The sequence below is a fragment of the Cherax quadricarinatus genome, chromosome 20 (assembly GCF_038502225.1).
Source record: "Cherax quadricarinatus isolate ZL_2023a chromosome 20, ASM3850222v1, whole genome shotgun sequence".
In the NCBI taxonomy this organism is placed as follows: Eukaryota; Metazoa; Arthropoda; class Malacostraca; order Decapoda; family Parastacidae; genus Cherax; species Cherax quadricarinatus.
Window position 1 is genome coordinate 40,363,657 of NC_091311.1, and position 18,706 is coordinate 40,382,362.

The 18,706-nt window shown below is 46.4% G+C and overlaps 1 protein-coding gene across 13 annotated transcripts in view; it reads right to left on the reverse strand.

Moving 5' to 3' along the window:
* Positions 1-18,706, reverse strand: part of FoxP (forkhead box P) — a 913,334-nt gene that overhangs the window by 688,823 nt on the left and 205,805 nt on the right. For 3 of the 13 annotated variants that reach the window (XM_070086973.1, XM_070086977.1, XM_070086974.1), the window contains exon 1: positions 9,645-10,568. The exons of 3 other annotated variants lie outside the window; for them this stretch is intronic. In XM_070086973.1, the coding sequence (XP_069943074.1) occupies positions 9,645-9,902 (258 nt within the window). In that variant the 5' untranslated portion in view covers positions 9,903-10,568. Of the gene's footprint in view, positions 1-9,644; positions 10,575-18,706 lie in introns of those variants that run through there. 7 more of the 13 variants (XM_070086979.1, XM_070086975.1, XM_070086972.1 and 4 more) reach the window with 4 other exon arrangements.

Genomic DNA, 18,706 nt, shown 5'->3' on the forward strand with positions numbered 1-18,706 from the left:
AGAAAGAAAATCAAAAGTTGTGTAGGTAATTCAAACTGAACCTATGCATTACAGGCACAACCTACTTCCACTAGTGGGTTTTTGCACTGGTGACGCCGCCTACCACTGCTTCACCTCGCCTCTCTGCAGTATATAAGCCTCTTCTCCGAGCACATGCAGTACTTTGATCAAGAATAATGGAGTGAGCACATCGACTCATTTATCAACTTGTTGGTTTTCTAAATCATTTATACAAACTGAAGGAAGCTGTTAAGAGTACAGCAGTACTCCAGCTTAAAGTACAACAGTACTCCGGCTTAGAGAGGACAAGTAACCTGAAGAGTATCATCACTGGCTTGGTATTCCTTGCTTTGAAGTTTCCAGTTATCCAGCCTATTAGATATATAGCCAGAACTGAAGAACAACTTTTAAGGGGAAACTGCAACACTACATTTTCCAGATGTTGGATCAACCAGGTTGTGATGGCAGGTCAAGGAAAATCTGACCCCATGCCGGGCTTCGAGAGCAGAACCCTCGAAAGTGGTCACAGGTGTATCACAAGCAACATACTACAACGTCAACAGGTATATACATGTGATGAGAATTTCGTAAAGAACGAATGTAAATAATTCAGTTGGGATGAACGGAATTTGAACTTGCTGACTAACCGACTTTGAATCCCAACCAATCGATTGAGAAGTATATGTATGTTGTTATCACTTCAGAGACCAGAGTTAGGTGAGGAGGCTGAGTTATCCCTTCATCGTCTTGGTAACTGTTTTTGTATTAATTAATGTAACACACTGTCTCCAATATCTTCAGTCAATACATCTCGTTATTGGTGTTTTAACGTGCGTGCGTGTGTGTGTGTGTGTGTGTGTGTGTGTGTGTGTGTGTGTGTGTGTGTGTGTGTGTGTGTGTGTGTGTGTGTGTATTCACCTAGCTGTGGCTCCAAGGGTCGAGTCACAACTCCTGGCCCCACCTCTTCACTGGTCAACGCTAAGTCATTCTTCCTGCTCCATGAGCTTTATCATACCTCTTCTAAAGCTATGTATGGATCCTGCCTCCACTACATCACTTCCCAGACTATTCCACTTCCTGACAACTCTGTGATTGAAGAAACACTTCCTAACATCCCTGTAATTCATCTGAGTCTTCAACTTCCAATTGTGACCCCTTGTTGCTGTGTCCCATCTCTGGAACATCCTGTCTCTGTCCACCATGCCAATTCCTCTCAGTATTTTGTATGTCGTTATCATATTTCCCCTCTCTCTCCTGTCCTCCAGTGTCGTCAGGTCGATTTCCCTTAACCTTTCCTCATAGGACATGCCCCTAAGCTCCGGGACTAGTCTAGTTGCAAACCTTTGCACTTTCTCTAATTTCCTTACATGCTTGGCTAGGTGTGCGTTCCAAACTGGTGCTGCATACTCCAATACAGGCCTGACATACACGGTGTACAGGGTCCTGAACGATTCCTTATTGATATATCGGAATGTTATTCTTGGGTTTGCTAGGCGTCCATATTCTGCAGCAGTTATTTGGTTGATGTGCGCATCTGGAGATGTGCCCGATGTTATACTCACCCCAAGATCCTTTTCCTTGAGTGAGGTTTGTAGTCTCTGCCCCCCTAGACTGTACTCCGTCTGTGGTCATGTCATTTACACACACCAAAAACAGCACAGGTCCTAGGACTGATCCCTGTGGAACCCCGCTCGTCACAGGCGCCCACTCTGACACCTCGTCACGTACCATGACTCGTTGTCTCCTTGTCAGATATTCTCTGATCCATTACAGTGCCTTTCCTGTTATATATGCCTGATCCTCCAGCTTTTGCATTAACCTCTTGTGAGGAACTATGTCGAAGGCCTTCTTGCAGTCCAAGAAAATGCAGTCTATCCACCCCTCTCTCTCGTGTCTTACTTCTGTTACCTTGTCAGAAAACTCAAGTAGGTTTGTGACATAGGACTTTCCTTCCCAGAAACCGTGCTGGTTGTCGTTTATAAGCTTGTCTCTTTCTAGGTGCTTTACCACTCTCCTCCTGATGATCTTCTCCATTACTTTGCAGACTATACACGTCAGTGACACAGGTCTGTAGTTTAATGCCTCGTGTCTTTCTTAAAAATTGGGACTACACTTGCCATCTTCCATACCTCAGGTAGTTGTCCAGTTTCAATGGATGTGTTGAAGGTTTTTGTTATTGGCACACACAGCATCTCTGCTCTCTCTCTAAGGACCCACGGAGAGATGTCTGGTCCCACCGCCTTTGAGGTATCAAGTTCACATAGCAGCTTCTTCACCTCCTCCTCGGTTGTGTGTATTTCATCCAGCACTTGTTGGTGTACCTCCCTATTCTGAATTCCTGGACTCCTTCCTGTCTCCACTGTAAATACGTCTTTAAATCTCATGTTGAGCTCCTCACATACCTCTTAGTCGTTTCTTGTGAACTTCCCACATTCCTTCCTCAGTCTGATTACCTGGTCCTTGACTGTTGTTTTCCTCCTGATGTGGCTATACATCAGCTTCGGGTCAGACTTGATTTTCAATGCTATGTCATTTTCGTATTGTCGCTGTGCCTCCCTTATCTGTGCACATTCGCGAGCGCGCGTGCATGTGTGTGTGTGTGTGTGTGTGTGTGTGCTCACCTAATTGTGGTTGCAGGAGTCGAGACTCAGCTCCTGGCCCCGCCTCTTCACTGACCGCTACTGGGTCCTCCCTCACCCTGCTCCATGAGCTTTATCATACCTCGTCTTAAAACTACGTATGGTTCCTGCCTCCACTACATCGCTTGCCAGACTATTCCACTTCGTAACAACTCTGTGGCTGAAGAAATAGTGTTAGTTAGTTACCCTTTTGTACTAGGCACATGTCGATTAGACACTAGGCCCGTTGCATGTGTGTGTGTGTGTGTGTGTGTGTGTGTGTGTGTGTGTGTGTGTGTGTGTGTGTGTGTGTGTGTATGTGTATGTGTATGTTGCGTGTGTTGCGTGTGTGTGTGTGTGATGCGTGCGTGTGTGTATGTATGTGTGTGTATGTATGTGTATGTATGTGTGCGTGCGTGGTGTGTGTGTGTGTGGTGTGTGTGGTGTGTGTGGTGTGTGTGGTGTGTGTGGTGTGTGTGGTGTGTGTGGTGTGTGTGTGTGTGTGTGTGTGTGTGTGTGTGTGTGTGTGTGTGTGTGTGTGTGTGTGTGTGTGTGTGTACCAGCTCCCAACCCGTCCCACAAAAACGTGAGGTACAAGAGCAGTGGTAAACACAGTGTAGAGGTGGAGATGACGGAGTAAGAGGCTGGTGTCTCTCTTGACCGTTCATGAGTCACCACGGAGAGTGATGATGCTGTGACTTATCTCCCACCTGTGTAGGTTTCTAGTGATGTTGAGACTTATCTCCCACCTGTGTACGTCTCTAGTGATGCTGAGACTCATCTCCCATCTGTGTATGACTTAGTGATGCCGAAACTCATATCCAACCTGTGTACGTCTCTAGTGATGCTGAGACTCATCTCCCACCTGTGCTCGTTTTGTTTGGTGATGCTGGGAAGAAAGTTAATACATCAGTAATTACTGAACTTTGAGTAAACACGGCACCCGGGAGGTCGCGCCACCACACACGGGCAAAACATGGCATTTCGACAGCATTTCTAACTTTTCGCTTTCTCGTGGAATTCCTATGTTCATACCTTTGTGTTAGTTCTCTCTCTCTCTCAACATGAGTTTTTACAGGGTTAGGTTAAGAGTTCTTATCTTCATTTACAGGTTAAAAGCGGTTGCCCACCACAACTCATTTGAATGTCTTCTCTATCTCTATCTCTCTCTCTCTCTCTCTATGTAGAAGCGAGCCAGCCAGCAAGTCATTGCAACACTGATAGACAGTTCCTCGTGTTCGTCTATTCGTGTGTATTTCCCATGACCGTAATGATCACGAAAGTTATCTTCACCATCGATAATATATGCAAACGCCGCCGTAATGTCCGGTATACCAACAGAGAAGAGACAATGGGAGAAAGTCCATCAAAACGCGAGGGAGATTTCCTTCAATGACAGCGGAAATACCTTCTTGCTTTGTCTGTAAACAGGAGTTGCACTTGTTTGGCAGTTGAGTCAGGGTCAACATCGACTCAGCATAATCTCTGTGTGTGAAGAATCAACATGGTCATTGCGGAGCCTGATGGGGTAGTGTTGCTCGCGGCGATCCTCTCTGGCTCCTCCGGCTCCGCCGGCCCTCGAACTGCTGGCGGGGAGCGAGGTTTCTAGCGGTTAGAACGCCGCCGAGAGCTCCGACTGTTGCTGATATCCAACTGGAGTCTACCTGGAGGTATGCGGTGCTTGAGAGCATGAGCTGATGGTGGTGGTGAGCGGAGCTTCCAGCGGTTAGAACACCGCCGGGCTTGAACCGCTGGTGGTGCTTCTAGGAATTACAGACCGCCGGGCTTGAACCACTGGTGGTACGCGGTGCTTCCAGCAGTAACAGCACTGTCAAGGGCTCGATTCACGGCACCTCTTACTAATAACCCACAGCCAAGACTACAACTCCATTGCAGTGTAGACTACATGTCCACTCATTTACATGGGAGTACACGAGAGCACATCTTTCCCATCTACTCCCATGTACTTGCGAGTACATGGTAAAGACAGATAGGAGAGGACTTGTAAGTCCACATCGAGGGGAATCTACTGAGAACTATTTGCTTCTATCTAGAACAAGAACTATCGTGTATTACTGAGGTGTATGAGCCAATGACAGACTAGCAGTGTAAAGGCAGGTAAAGCGTATACAACCTAAGCTTGTGTGCCTTATTATCATACAAAGATATAAACGTTGAGGTCAACATTTATATGCACCACCAGTTATAGAACAGTAAATATTGTGTAATAAAAATAATAGTGACTAAATAAACGTAAAGACTATCCGATACACAGATGACGCTGTTGAGTATGTTCGCATATTACATATATATATAAGCTTCGGCTAGCCGGGGGATCGAACCCGCGTTGTTTTAGCCTGCCCAGTGGAAAGAGAGAGCGAAAATTCACGACGCAATCACACCATGGTACGTTCTCGCAACATGAAGCAAGCCTAGTTCGCTAGGCTCATGTTGTTTGTAAGATTGTGTGGTCCAGTGGTTTAGAGCGTCGTGAATTTTCGCTCTCTTTACACAAGGCGGGCTAAAATAACACGGGTTCGATCCCCCATCTAGTCGCAGTTTGTTATTGCTTAAAAACTACTTGTTCGTGGTTGCATTAATATATATATATATATATATATATATATATATATATATATATATATATATATATATATATATATAATATATATATATATATATATATATATATATATATATATATATATATATATATATATATATATATATATATATATATATATATATATATATATATATATTATGCAAAAAAGGTATACATGTTTACAGGATGCACTAATGGTACAAGGCGGTTATTGCAAAAACACACAAATACTAAAAGTTTGAGAGCTATATAACAAATACACAGGCGAGTTTGTCAACACTTAAATATTAAAAACTTCAGACCTGGGAGACGCTCGTGTGTGTGTGTGTGTGTGTGTGTGTGTGTGTGTGTGTGTGTGTGTGTGTGTGTGTGTGTGTGTGTGTGTGTGTGTGTGTGTGTGTGTGCGTGTGTGTGTGTGTATAAGACAGGATGGTAGGAGAAGTAGAATACTGAAACAGCCTCAATGAGAAATCTCACACTTCTTCCTTGAAGTCTTTTTATTTACATTCTCTGGCAGAGTTTTTGCTTGGAATGGGAAACTCTGTTGACGCACCACCACAAGAGTGTAACGAAAGAGGATCGACCCTTCGAAAACCCAGACGGAAGTACAGACTCATGACCCAGCTACGGAATCAGTTCCACAATAAGAGTATTTCATCCTTCATAAGCTTATCACTAGTTATCAGTTTCTTAAATCAACTGCAACGACAATTACGTAAGATTAAAAGTCTCGCTTAACTCTTAGTAAGAAGATATCACAGAATATATACACAGCTGGATATAAACAGGAGTCTTCTGGCAGGGCTGCATCTGCTCTCACTGCCGCCTCCCTAGATATGAATTGCAACACCTATGTTAGGCTAGGCATAAGAATTAACAACCGAGCTTCTGCATTACAAACTGAATTATTTGCTATCCTAATGGCACTAGAGTTATCTTATGACTGTATTAATGTTGGTAGAATTACCGACAATATGTGAGGTAAAAGGACGCAAGTGCAACTAATGTGGCATTTTACTGTGGCAACGTTTCGCTCTCCAAGAGCTTTATCAAGCCGTGTGTATGAAAGGCTTGATAAAGCTCCTGGAGAGCAAAACGTTGCCACAATAAAATGTCACATTGGTTGCACTTGTGTCCTTTTACCTAACTTATCTTATGACAATAAACCTGACTCCTTGATCACTGCTGATTCCATGTCATCAGCGAAGGCACTTGACTCGCATGTTCATTGGAGAAGCAAAGTACAAATACTCCAAAATTACATAAAAGTGCATTAATGTTTAATTCTTATGGTTTCCATCACACATTGAATTACTACAACATTACAGAGCTGAGAACATGACAAAGTCTACACATAACCTTGGAATGTCTGTGACAAGCATTAGAGATACTATTACAAGTAAGTAATGAAAGTGAACGTCACAAGAATACTGTACAGTTAGAAGCCCGAGTAGATTTGTCACTCACTGTGATAACATGAACGTAGATAATCATATTTACGTAGCAACTTGCCATGTGGACAGACTGACTGGTGTTGTAGTAGCCAGGCTTAGGCTTCGTTACAAGTACTTTTGGCAGTTTGCCAGACGTACAGATGATGATCAAACTAAATACAAAGTATGTGACCAGCTTAATAGTCACTTTCTTGAGCACTTCGTGTTTAATTGTCCACTTAATGAGGAACATAGAGATATACATTATTATAACCTATATGATTTGTCAAGGTATCTTATTAAAGGAAATAAGATACCAGACATATTAAGCAAACATCCGATTACGCAGTTAAAATGTACAAGACGCACCAGTGACGCAGAATTATTAAGTACAAGACGCACTAGTGACGCAAAATTATTAAATACAAGACGCACCAATGATGCAAAATTACAAGGCAAAAGAATAGTCATATCTACATGCTACTGGTCGACTATTATGGAAGGTCGATGGTCAGTGGCTTTACTAGTCGACAGAAGCAATAAACGTATTAATATTATTAATGTGGAAGGTTAAGCATGTATGGACCGTACAGCGACTCGGGCCATGGGAAGTAACTAGGTTTGATCCGAGGAAGAGGGGTAGCTCTAATATCTCAGATTAAGTTCCCTTGCCCTGGTGACGAAGCCAAATAATCGACCATAACCAGGATACTTATTTACTGCTGGGCGAACAATATACCTATTTACTGCTGGGTGAACAATATACCTATTTACTGCTGGGTGAACAATATACCTATTTACTGCTGGGTGAACAATATAGCTATTTACTGCTGGGTGAACAGTATACCTATTTACTGCTGGGTGAACAATATACCTATTTACTGCTGGGTGAACAATATACCTATTTACTGCTGGGTGGACAATATACCTATTTACTGCTGGGTGAACAATATACCTATTTACTGCTGGGTGGACAATATACCTATTTACTGCTGGGTGAACAATATAGCTATTTACTGCTGGGTGAACAGTATACCTATTTACTGCTGGGTGAACAATATACCTATTTACTGCTGGGTGAACAATATACCTATTTACTGCTGGGTGAACAATATACCTATTTACTGCTGGGTGAACAATATACCTATTTACTGCTGGGTGAACAATATACCTATTTACTGCTGGGTGAACAATATACCTATTTACTGCTGGGTGAACAATATACCTATTTACTGCTGGGTGAACAATATACCTATTTACTGCTGGGTGAACAATATAGCTATTTACTGCTGGGTGAACAGTATACCTATTTACTGCTGGGTGAACAATATAGCTATTTACTGCTGGGTGAACAATATAGCTATTTACTGATGGGTGAACAGGGCAACACATACCTTGTACAATAAGTCTCGACTAGCCCGGGGATCGAACCTGTGGCTTCTCTATTACTAGCAGAAAGTTCAACTGTCGTTATTGGCCAAAAAATAAGCAGCGACATTTTTTTTTTATCGGTGTTACAGGTGGATAGCAGTTTTACAGGTGGATAAGTGTTACAGGTGGATAACTGCTTTACAGGTGGATAACGACGTCTCCAGTGGATATTACAATGACGAACACAATCAAAACGTTAGTATTGTTGTACTCAAGAGGGAGCGGTAAACCCGCAATGGTCATACAGCGCCTAGGAGAGTATGGCAAGCAACACAACCTCACGTAACCCGGTTATACGAGGCAGACTTGGCGCCACACACCACCTGAGAAGGGAGGGATGAGGAGAAATCAGGTCTGATCAGGGATAAAGGGGAAGGCAGCTCGTAACCCTTTGATCAAGAGCCCTCCAATTTTCACCGGAAACGACGAGGAGCAGCAGCGGCGTTTCTGGTCTATACAGACTCTAAGCTTTTGTCACGAGTGTGTTTACGGACACAGCTATGATGCTACTGGTCAACGTGCAGGCAAGAAAGCCTGCTGATTGATCAAGGTGCAGGCAAGAAAGCCTACCGATTCATCAAGGTGTTAACAACTGAAGAACCACTGTTACCCTCACCACACTTCAGGGAGCATCAAGACTCAACACTCTTCCTTTCTCCATAAGGGGTATTACCAACAGATCCCTGTCTGTCTTCAAGACGGAGCTTGATAAGTTCAAGTCAGTTCCTGATGAGCCGGGTTGTCGTGCACACATCGGACTGATTGCGACCATTACCAACTGCCTGGATGATCGGATCATCCGCAAGGCGGCCAGGTCTGGGACAGGGGGCGTTGACCCCTGGAACCGTCTGCAGGTAAACTCCGGATAAACAGAAGTATGAGGCTCACAATCACATATGAATATTTCTTTCACGAATTTGAGAACCATATCACAATAAAATTTCACCATACACTCTGAAGACTCAGAATTTTTAGGGCTTGCCCTAAAGTAGCAGACAAGTCTACAGGGCAGAACACATTGTGATGAAAGTACCTCACAGAACAAATAGTTGACCAACCACTGGCGATATCAACTGTATTCCCGACTGTTTTAAAATACAGACATCAATATCTTTACAAATTGGAGACTCGAAAGATAATCTTGAAACTTACCACAGTGCACCCAGGCGATCGATATTTACGGCAGATGTTGTAATTGGTCAACTTATAGGCTACACCTGATCGTTGCTCACACAGGCTCTGCTCACCGTGTCCTGCTTGCTAATAAGGTGTCAACCCATTGCGCTAACTTACAACCTACGTTTATCTTCACTTACTACACACGATTTCTATTTCAACACAAATTCTCGTTTACTTCATGCTATCTCTGCTGCTTAATATTTACGAAAGCATTTCCTGAACTATTTGAGGTAGTGGCTGACTCCGACTGTGAGAACCTTCAAGAGTTCCCAGAGTCGCTGCTAAGCTTAGTATTCAACGTCTATACCTGGTGTGAATAATAACAATCAGAGGCAATACACCTGTAATAGCTCCCAGGATTTGTTAATTAGCCCATACCTGCTTTGGGTTGACGATCTTCCCGATGTATATCTTCTTGAAGCCAGCGGTGCACGGAGCCGTGTGGGGGTCAGTGTCAACGGAGTCATCATAGGAGAGAACTTCAACCCCCTCCATGTTTTCACCCCCCGTAGTTGACCTACCCCTCTCCTCACCTCCGTCCACTTCTCTACCCAGTACGTTAGCATCTTCTGTTCCGTTTTCTTTCGCTGAATCAGCTTCAGGACGGTCTCCCATTTTCTCTGGTGGCATTGACATCTTTTGGGGGTACTTTCGCCCAGTGGTTCAGCCAGACTGATAGACATTTTTAGTTCATTTCTAAAATATTTTCCAACTTCACTTGTGAGCGCATGACTCTTTCAAACTTAATTATGAAAATCGGTGTCAGATTTAACAGAGCCAGAGTAGCTCTAGCGTGATATTATCAATGATAGAGCGTAACATTACCTGAGCGAACAGGTATCCAACAGGTCATAAACACTTGGCCTTGCTTGACACTGCTGCTTCAGCGTGAGCAACAGCGAGTCACTGAAAAGCCTTGATTGTTCATTGTGAGCGCGACCCAGTGCCACCTTCCGTTCTCTCACGCGCTGGGGTTACACACCAGCCCTCCCTGCGTGCTTACACGCATACACATACGTACACACACACGCACACAACGCCGACGGTACAAGGTAAACACGCACTATGCACCACTGCTGCCAAGGAGCGGCTTCTCCAGTACTTGTGGGAGAGGAAGTGAGAGGTCCGTGCGTCTCAACCTCACTGATACACCCGCGACGGCGGTGGAGGCAGTCAGTGGTGGAGCAGGACCTGGCTGAGTAGCGCTGGTGGAGGAGGACGTAAGTGGGTGGTGGTGCTGGAGGTGTCCCGACAGTTACTAGTGGTCCCGGGGTGCGTGGTGGTGGTGGTGCTGCCACTGGTGGTGGTGGTGGCTGGCCCAGTGTGTGTGTGTGTTTACAAGACGGGAGGGGGCGCCAGGGAGCCATGAGAGAGCGCCTGATATACCAGCAGCCGACGCACACAGGGAAAGAGATTGGAAAGGGTAGGAGGAGGAGCCTGGGAAGAAAGAGAGAGGCGAGAGGAAGAGGACACGTGGAAAAAAAAGGGGAAGACACAAGGAAGGAGAATGATGCCAAGAAAACGGTAACTCCCAAGAAGTAAATTGTGTGGTTAAGAAGATATATTGGATTTCTATTACACAAAAAAAGCGAGCATGTGTGAGGACGCTGCCTGAGTACACATAGAAAAGTGAAGAATAGCGAGAGAAGAATATACAGATTTATCAATAAAAATCACGATAGCAAGAGCGATAAGACGAGAGGGAAGACAAGAGAGAACTACTGAGGGAGAGAAGTGAGTAAAGGTGAGGGAGAAGTGAGGGTGAAGAATGTGTACGATGGAAGATACAGGGACCAGAAAGGAGGAAGGGATGAGAAAGGAGGAAGGGGTGAGAAAAGAGGGAGAGGTAAGAATGAGAGGGATAAGGACGAAAAGCGTGAGGAAGAAGGGAAGTCCGAGAACTGGAGAAATGAAAAAGGAGGGTGAGGTGAGAATGAAGAACGCGAAGGGAAGGATAAGAAAGGAAGAAACACGGGAGGAAGAGGTGAGGAAGAAGGAGGGAAGGGTGTGGATATGATAGAGGTGTGTGGAGGGAAGGAGATGGGGGAAAATGAAACGTGGGACTTATGAAGAGCTGTCAATGTTGTTATGAGGTGGGAGACCTGGGCGAGATGGAGCCGGGAGAAGGGAACGAGGGAGGGAGGGAAGGAGGGCAAGATGGGGAGGGAGGGAAGAGGAAACGGAGGAAGAAAAAGATGAGAGAGGAAGGGAAGATATGGAAGACGGGGTGGAAGGGACAACACACCAAGTAAAGGCGAGTTGGCTGGAAGGGTGAGAGAGCCAGGAGACGGAGACAGAGAGACAGACAGACAGACAGACAGAGATAAGAAAGTAAGAGACAGAGACAAAGGAGAAGGAGAGCAGAGAAAGAAGCAAAAGTGGGAAAAGGGGAAAGCGAAGCAGGAGAGGGGCAAAAGAGGAAATAACGAGGAAGGGAGCAGCACAAGCGAGGGGAACTACATGGAGAAGTAATAACCTGTGTACGGGGCCCTTGGCGTGCACACAAACACACACACACACACATACAAGCACACAAAAGCCCACGCACACAAGCAAATGCGCACACAAGCATACATTCTTGTATTTATATACACTAAGCATCTTACAGTGAATGCAGGATATGTATGCGAGGATCCACACATGCCACTGCACGTGTGCATATACACGTAAGAGTGCAGCACCGTCATGCAGGCACCGCCATGCAGGCACCACTATGCAGGCACGACCATGCATGCACAGCTATGCAGGCACCACCATGCATACACTACTATGCAGGCAATTACCATGTATGTGCCACCATAAAGGCACGACCATGCACGCACCACCATATATACACTACTATACAGGCACCACCATGTAGGCTCCGCCATGCATACACTATTATGCAGGCACCATCACGCATACACTACTATGCAGGCAATTACCATGTATGCGCCACCATGAAGGCACGACCATGCACGCACCGCCATACATACACTACTATACAGGCACTACCATGCATGCACCACCATGCAGGCACCACCATGCAGGCACCATCACGCAGGCATCACCACGCAGGCATCACCATGCAGGCACCACCACGCAGGCATCACCACGCAGGCATCACCATGCAGACACCACCACGCAGGCATCACCATGCAGGCATCACCATGCAGGCACCACCACGCAGGCATCACCACGCAGGCATCACCATGCAGGCATCACCATGCAGACACCACCACGCAGGCATCACCATGCAGGCATCACCATGCAGGCACCACCACGCAGGCATCACCACGCAGGCATCACCATGCAGGCATCACCATGCAGACGCCACCACGAAGGCATCACCACGCAGGCATCACCATGCAGGCACCACCACGCAGGCATCACCATGCAGACATCACCACGCAGGCATCACCACGCAGGCATAACCATGCAGGCATCACCACGCAGGCATCACCACGCAGGCACCACCACGCAGGCATCACCATGCAGGCACCACCACGCAGGCATCACCATGCAGGCATCACCACGCAGGCATCACCACGCAGGCATCACCATGCAGGCATCACCACGCAGGCATCACCACGCAGGCATCACCACGCAGGCATCACCACGCAGGCATCACCATGTAGGCACCACCACGCAGGCATCACCACGCAGGCATCACCATGCAGGCATCACCATGCAGGCATCACCATGCAGACGCCACCACGCAGGCATCACCATGCAGGCACCACCACGCAGGCATCACCATGCAGGCATCACCACGCAGGCATCACCACGCAGGCATCACCATGTAGGCACCACCACGCAGGCATCACCATGTAGGCACCACCACGCAGGCATCACCATGTAGGCACCACCACGCAGGCATCACCATGTAGGCATCACCAGACAAGTACTACCATGCACTTACAACTGAAGGTGTTGATGCTGTGAATAATAATACGTAATTTTGTTTATGCTGTGCCCACCACCACCACTACTACTACCACTACCAACACAACTACCACTATTACTACCACCACCACCACTACTACTACTGCCACCACCACTACCAACACCACCACTAACACCCTCCTGTGCTGCTGTGGCCGGAAATACCACAACCACAGTGCTGTTACTGCTGTAGCTGTCACCCCCATCCCCCACACACTGCTGCTGCCTCCTTCCCCCACACACAGCTGCTGCTTCCTCCCCCACACACTGCTGCTGCCTCCTTCCCACACACACTGCTACTGCTTCCCTCCCCCACACACTGCTGCTGCTTCCCTCCCCCACACACTGCTGCTGCTTCCCTCCCCCACACACTGCTGCTGCTTCCCTCCCCCACACACTGCTGCTGCTTCCCTCCCCCACACACTGCTGCTGCTTCCCTCCCCCACACACTGCTGCTGCTTCCCTCCCCCACACACAGCTGCTGCTTCCCTCCCCCACACACTGCTGCTGCTTCCCTCCCCCACACACTGCTGCTGCTTCCTTCCCCCACACACTGCTGCTGCCTCCGTCCCCCACCCACTGCTGCTGCTTCCCTCCCCCACACACAGCTGCTGCCTCCTTCCCCCACACACTGCTGCTGCCTCCTTCCCCCACACACTGCTGCTGCTTCCTTCCCCCACACACAGCTGCTGCCTCCTTCCCCCACACACTGCTGCTGCTTCCTTCCCCCACACACTGCTGCTGCTTCCTTCCCCCACACACTGCTGCTGCCTCCTTCCCCCACACACTGCTGCTGCCTCCTTCCCCCACACACTGCTGCTGCCTCCTTCCCCCACACACTGCTGCTGCCTCCTTCCCCCACACACTGCTGCTGCTTCCCTCCCCCACACACTGCTGCTGCTTCCTTCCCCCACACACTGCTGCTGCTTCCCTCCCCCACACACTGCTGCTGCTTCCTCCCCCACACACTGCTTCTGCTTCCCTCCCCCACACACTGCTGCTGCTTCCTCCCCCACACACTGCTGCTGCGTCCCTCCCCCACACACTGCTGCTGCTTCCTCCCCCACACACTGCTGCTGCTTCCTCCCCCACACACTGCTGCTGCCTCCATCCCCACACACTGCTGCTGCCTCCTTCCCCCACACACTGCTGCTGCTTCCTCCCCCACACACTGCTGCTGCTTCCTCCCCCACACACTGCTGCTGCTTCCTCCCCCACACACTGCTGCTGCTTCCTCCCCCACACACTGCTGCTGCCTCCTTCCCCACACACTGCTGCTGCCTCCTTCCCCCACACACTGCTGCTGCCTCCTTCCCCACACACTGCTGCTGCCTCCCTCCCCCACACACAGCTGCTGCTTCCTCCCCCACACACTGCTGCTGCTTCCTCCCCCACACACTGCTGCTGCCTCCTTCCCCCCACACACTGCTGCTGCCTCCTTCCCCCCACACTGCTGCTGCCTCCTTCCCCCACACACTGCTGCTGCCTCCTTCCCCCACACACAGCTGCTGCTTCCTCCCCCACACACTGCTGCTGCCTCCTTCCCCCACACACTGCTGCTGCCTCCCTCCCCCACACACTGCTGCTGCCTCCTTCCCCCACACACAGCTGCTGCTTCCTCCCCCACACACTGCTGCTGCCTCCTTCCCACACACACTGCTACTGCTGCCTCCCTACCCATATACTGCTGCAGCTTCTCTTCTATAAAGAGCTGTGTTGTTTGCCCCAAATGTGTTGTGCTCCAGCTGTGTTGTATTTCAGATGTGTTGTGCTTCAGCTTTGCTGTATTTCAGCAGTGTTGTGTTCCAAGATAACTATGAGTGTCAGAGGTCTCCGACTCTTCAACGCTCTCCCTCTGTGCATAATGGAACTCTTTAAGTTCCTCCAATCAGTTCCTGATCAACAGGGTTGTGGTTAGTATGGTGAAATGCGTGCGGTCAGCAGTGACAAGCTGGTTGATCAGGCCTTGAGCCAGGAGGCTCGGTCTGGAACCGGGCCGCTGAGGCGTTGACCCCTGGAAACATCCTTCGGGGACGGACATGTCGAAGGCTTTTGCAAAATCAGTGCACACCTCATCAGCGTTTAGCTTGCGTTCCAGTGCATCCAGCACCTTGTGGTGATGATCCAACAGTTGTGAGAGGCAGGAGCGACCTGCTCTACACCCATGCTGCCCTGTACTGTGCAATTATTGCACAGCACAGGTATTATTATACAAAACTGTATTAACGTACATCAGCTATTAATATTACAGCACTAGGTAATAATATACATCACTAAGTATTAATATGTATCACAAGGTAGCACTATACGGTCCTTGTATTAATATACAGCACTGGGTGATAATGTACAAACACTAGGTATGAACATATAACACTAGTGGTTACTAGGTATTGTCAGTAACCTGTGGCATTATGAGAGGCATCTTCCAACTTTGCTCTTGTTCTAGAAGCCTTGAATAATCACGAGTCGCAAGAGCACTTGACAAGAGTACACAATACTTTTACATGCTGTTGTGTATATTAAAAGATAACCTGGTATATCATTTATCAAACACAAAGGCATGAGGAGGCAGCCCAGCTAGTCGACAGACAACCCCCCCCCCTCACTGCATAGTATCTCACAACCTTCTTGGCTGAATGGTACAGTGCTGTTCTTGCCACTCGCATGCACCACGGTTCGAATCCCCTTCCATTTTTGTTTAGTCAGAGTTACATACACACACACACACACACATATATATATATATATATATATATATGTATATATATATATATATATATATATATATATATTTATATTGTGTGTGTGTGTGTATGTGTGTGTGTGTGTGTGTGTGTGTGTGTGTGTGTGTGTGTGTGTGTGTGTGTGTGTGTGTGTGTGTGTGTGTGTGTGTCTGAAATTAAGTTGTAATAAACAACTGTCAATGAATAAAAAGAAATGTGAACGAGGAGCTCGAACCGCGGTCCGGAACATAGATCTACTGTTAAAGCTCTGGACTGAAGGAAGGAGTTCAATTGGGTTCCAGCTGGTGCCTCTGACGGAATATAATACAATAAGTATTAGTTCCGGATCCTTCCTATTAGAACAGCGAACAGTGTCAGCAGATGTAGCGGCCGCCATATTTAGGAGTGTTTATGAATATTTACGAATATTTAATTTTTAGGAATTTATGCGGGAAAAAACTGACAGATTCCAGCAGTGTCTGGGTTGGTGCCAGTCACATGACCAGCAGTTTACTGGCCTCTAAACCAGGGAGTATTGACTCATTCATTGTGGATGGAAACAAACACTATAGGAGCAGGTCAAGATTCTCTGCCCTTGAGAGTTGACGGGGCAGCGGGGATGGGGGGATGCTGGTACAGCAGTCACGTGAGGCAAACAATACTCTCACACTAACAACCTTATCAGTGATTCACAGAGTGGGAATAGCCTTAAACTACCCGTATCCTGAAGAAGAAGAAGAAGAAGAAGAAAATGACGACTAAGTAACAGAAAACATTGTAATATTCCAAGACTGGCATATGTTCGTCAAGGAAACACGAACTTCGTAAATATGAAAGAAAATTGAAGAAAACTGGAGACATCGAAATGAGATTTTCAGAGTAACCTTCGTAATAACATACGTACAATAACATATATGTAATAACATGCGTGTAATAGCACAATAATGCAATAATTTCGCAAAAAATCATTCTGAACCTAACAAAAAAAATATATTTCATTGTGTTTGTTTATTACATTATTGTAAACTTATCTAAAATATATTTAGCGTTTGACAAGTGCGGTCATGGAGTAATAGCGCACAAAATACGTGCTAAAGGAATAATTGGCAAAGTGGGGAGATGGATCTTCAACTTCCTAACCAATCGAACACAAAGAGTAGTGGTCAACAGAGTTAAATCTGAGGCTGCCATAGTGAACAGCTCTGTTCCACAAGGCACAGTACTCGCCCCCATCCTGTTCCTCATCCTCATATCAGACATAGACAGAGATGTAACCCACAGCACCGTATCATCCTTTGCAGACGATACTAGGATCTGCATGAGGCTGTCATCTATTGAGGACACGGTTAACCTCCAAGAAGATATAGACAAAGTTTTCCAGTGGGCAACGGAAAATAATATGATCTTCAATGAGGACAAATTCCTACTCCGTTATGGAAAACTGGAGGAGATAATAACTAAAACAGAGTATACTACAAACTCTGGCCATACAATAGAGCGGAAAAATAATGTAAGGGACCTAGGACTAATAATGTCTGAAGATCTCACTTTCAAGGATCACAACAGTGCCACGATCACAAGTGCAAAGAAAATGATAGGATGGATAATGAGAACTTTCAAAACGAGAGATGCCAAGCCCATGATGATCCTTTTCAAATCACTTCTCTCTAGGCTGGAATACTGCTGTACATTAACATCTCCGTTCAAAGCAGGTGAAATTGCAGACCTAGAGAGTGTACAGAGACCCTTTACTGCACGTATAAGTTCTGTCAAGCACCTTAACTACTGGGAACGCTTGGAAGCACTTGACTTGTACTCGTTGGAACGCAGGAGGGAGAGATATATCATAATCTACACTTGGAAAATCCTAGAAGGAATGGTCCCGAATCTGCACACAGAAATCACTCCCTACGAAAGTAAAAGACTGGGCAGGCGATGCAAAATGCCCCCAATTAAAAGTAGGGGCTCCATTGGTACACTAAAAGAAAACACCGTAAGTGTCCGGGGCCGAAGACTGTTCAACAGCCTCCCATCATGCATTAGGGGAATTGCCAATAAACCCATGACTGCCTTCAAGAGAGCTGGACAGATACCTAAAGTCAGTGCCGGATCAGCCGGGCTAAGGTAGAATGTAAGTGTTACACCGTAAGTGTCCGGGGCCCAAGACTGTTCAACAGCCTCCCATCAAGCATTAGGGGAATTGCCAATAAACCCCTGGCTGCCTTCAAGAGAGCTGGACAGATACCTAAAGTCAGTGCCGGATCAGCCGGGCTAAGGTTCGTACGTTGGACTGCGTGCGGCCAGCAGTAACAGCCTAGCTGACCAGACCCTGATCCACCGGGAGGTCTGGTCGTGGACCGGGCTGCGGGGGCGTTGATCCTCCAGGTAGATTAGGCTAAATTAAATTGCGCTTGTTATAATAAGGTTAGGTAAGTTTTCTAAATTTTTTTTGGTAAAAAATTAATTTTTACATTAACATATATGTTTGTTTATATATACATACACATATATATATATATATATATATATATATATATATATATATATATATATATATATATATATATATATATATATATATATATATATATAAACATCCAGGAAATTAATATTTATGTAACAAAGATCAATAAGTCACAGTGGTTGACTTTACTGAGTTATCTTCAGTTCATTTATTCTTAATTAAGTTACTGAATAAGACAATTGTAAAAACTTTTAACTTGTGTACAAAACATGAATAAAAGTTAACTTGGTTACTAATAAAATACGTGTTATAACATACGTCTAACAACA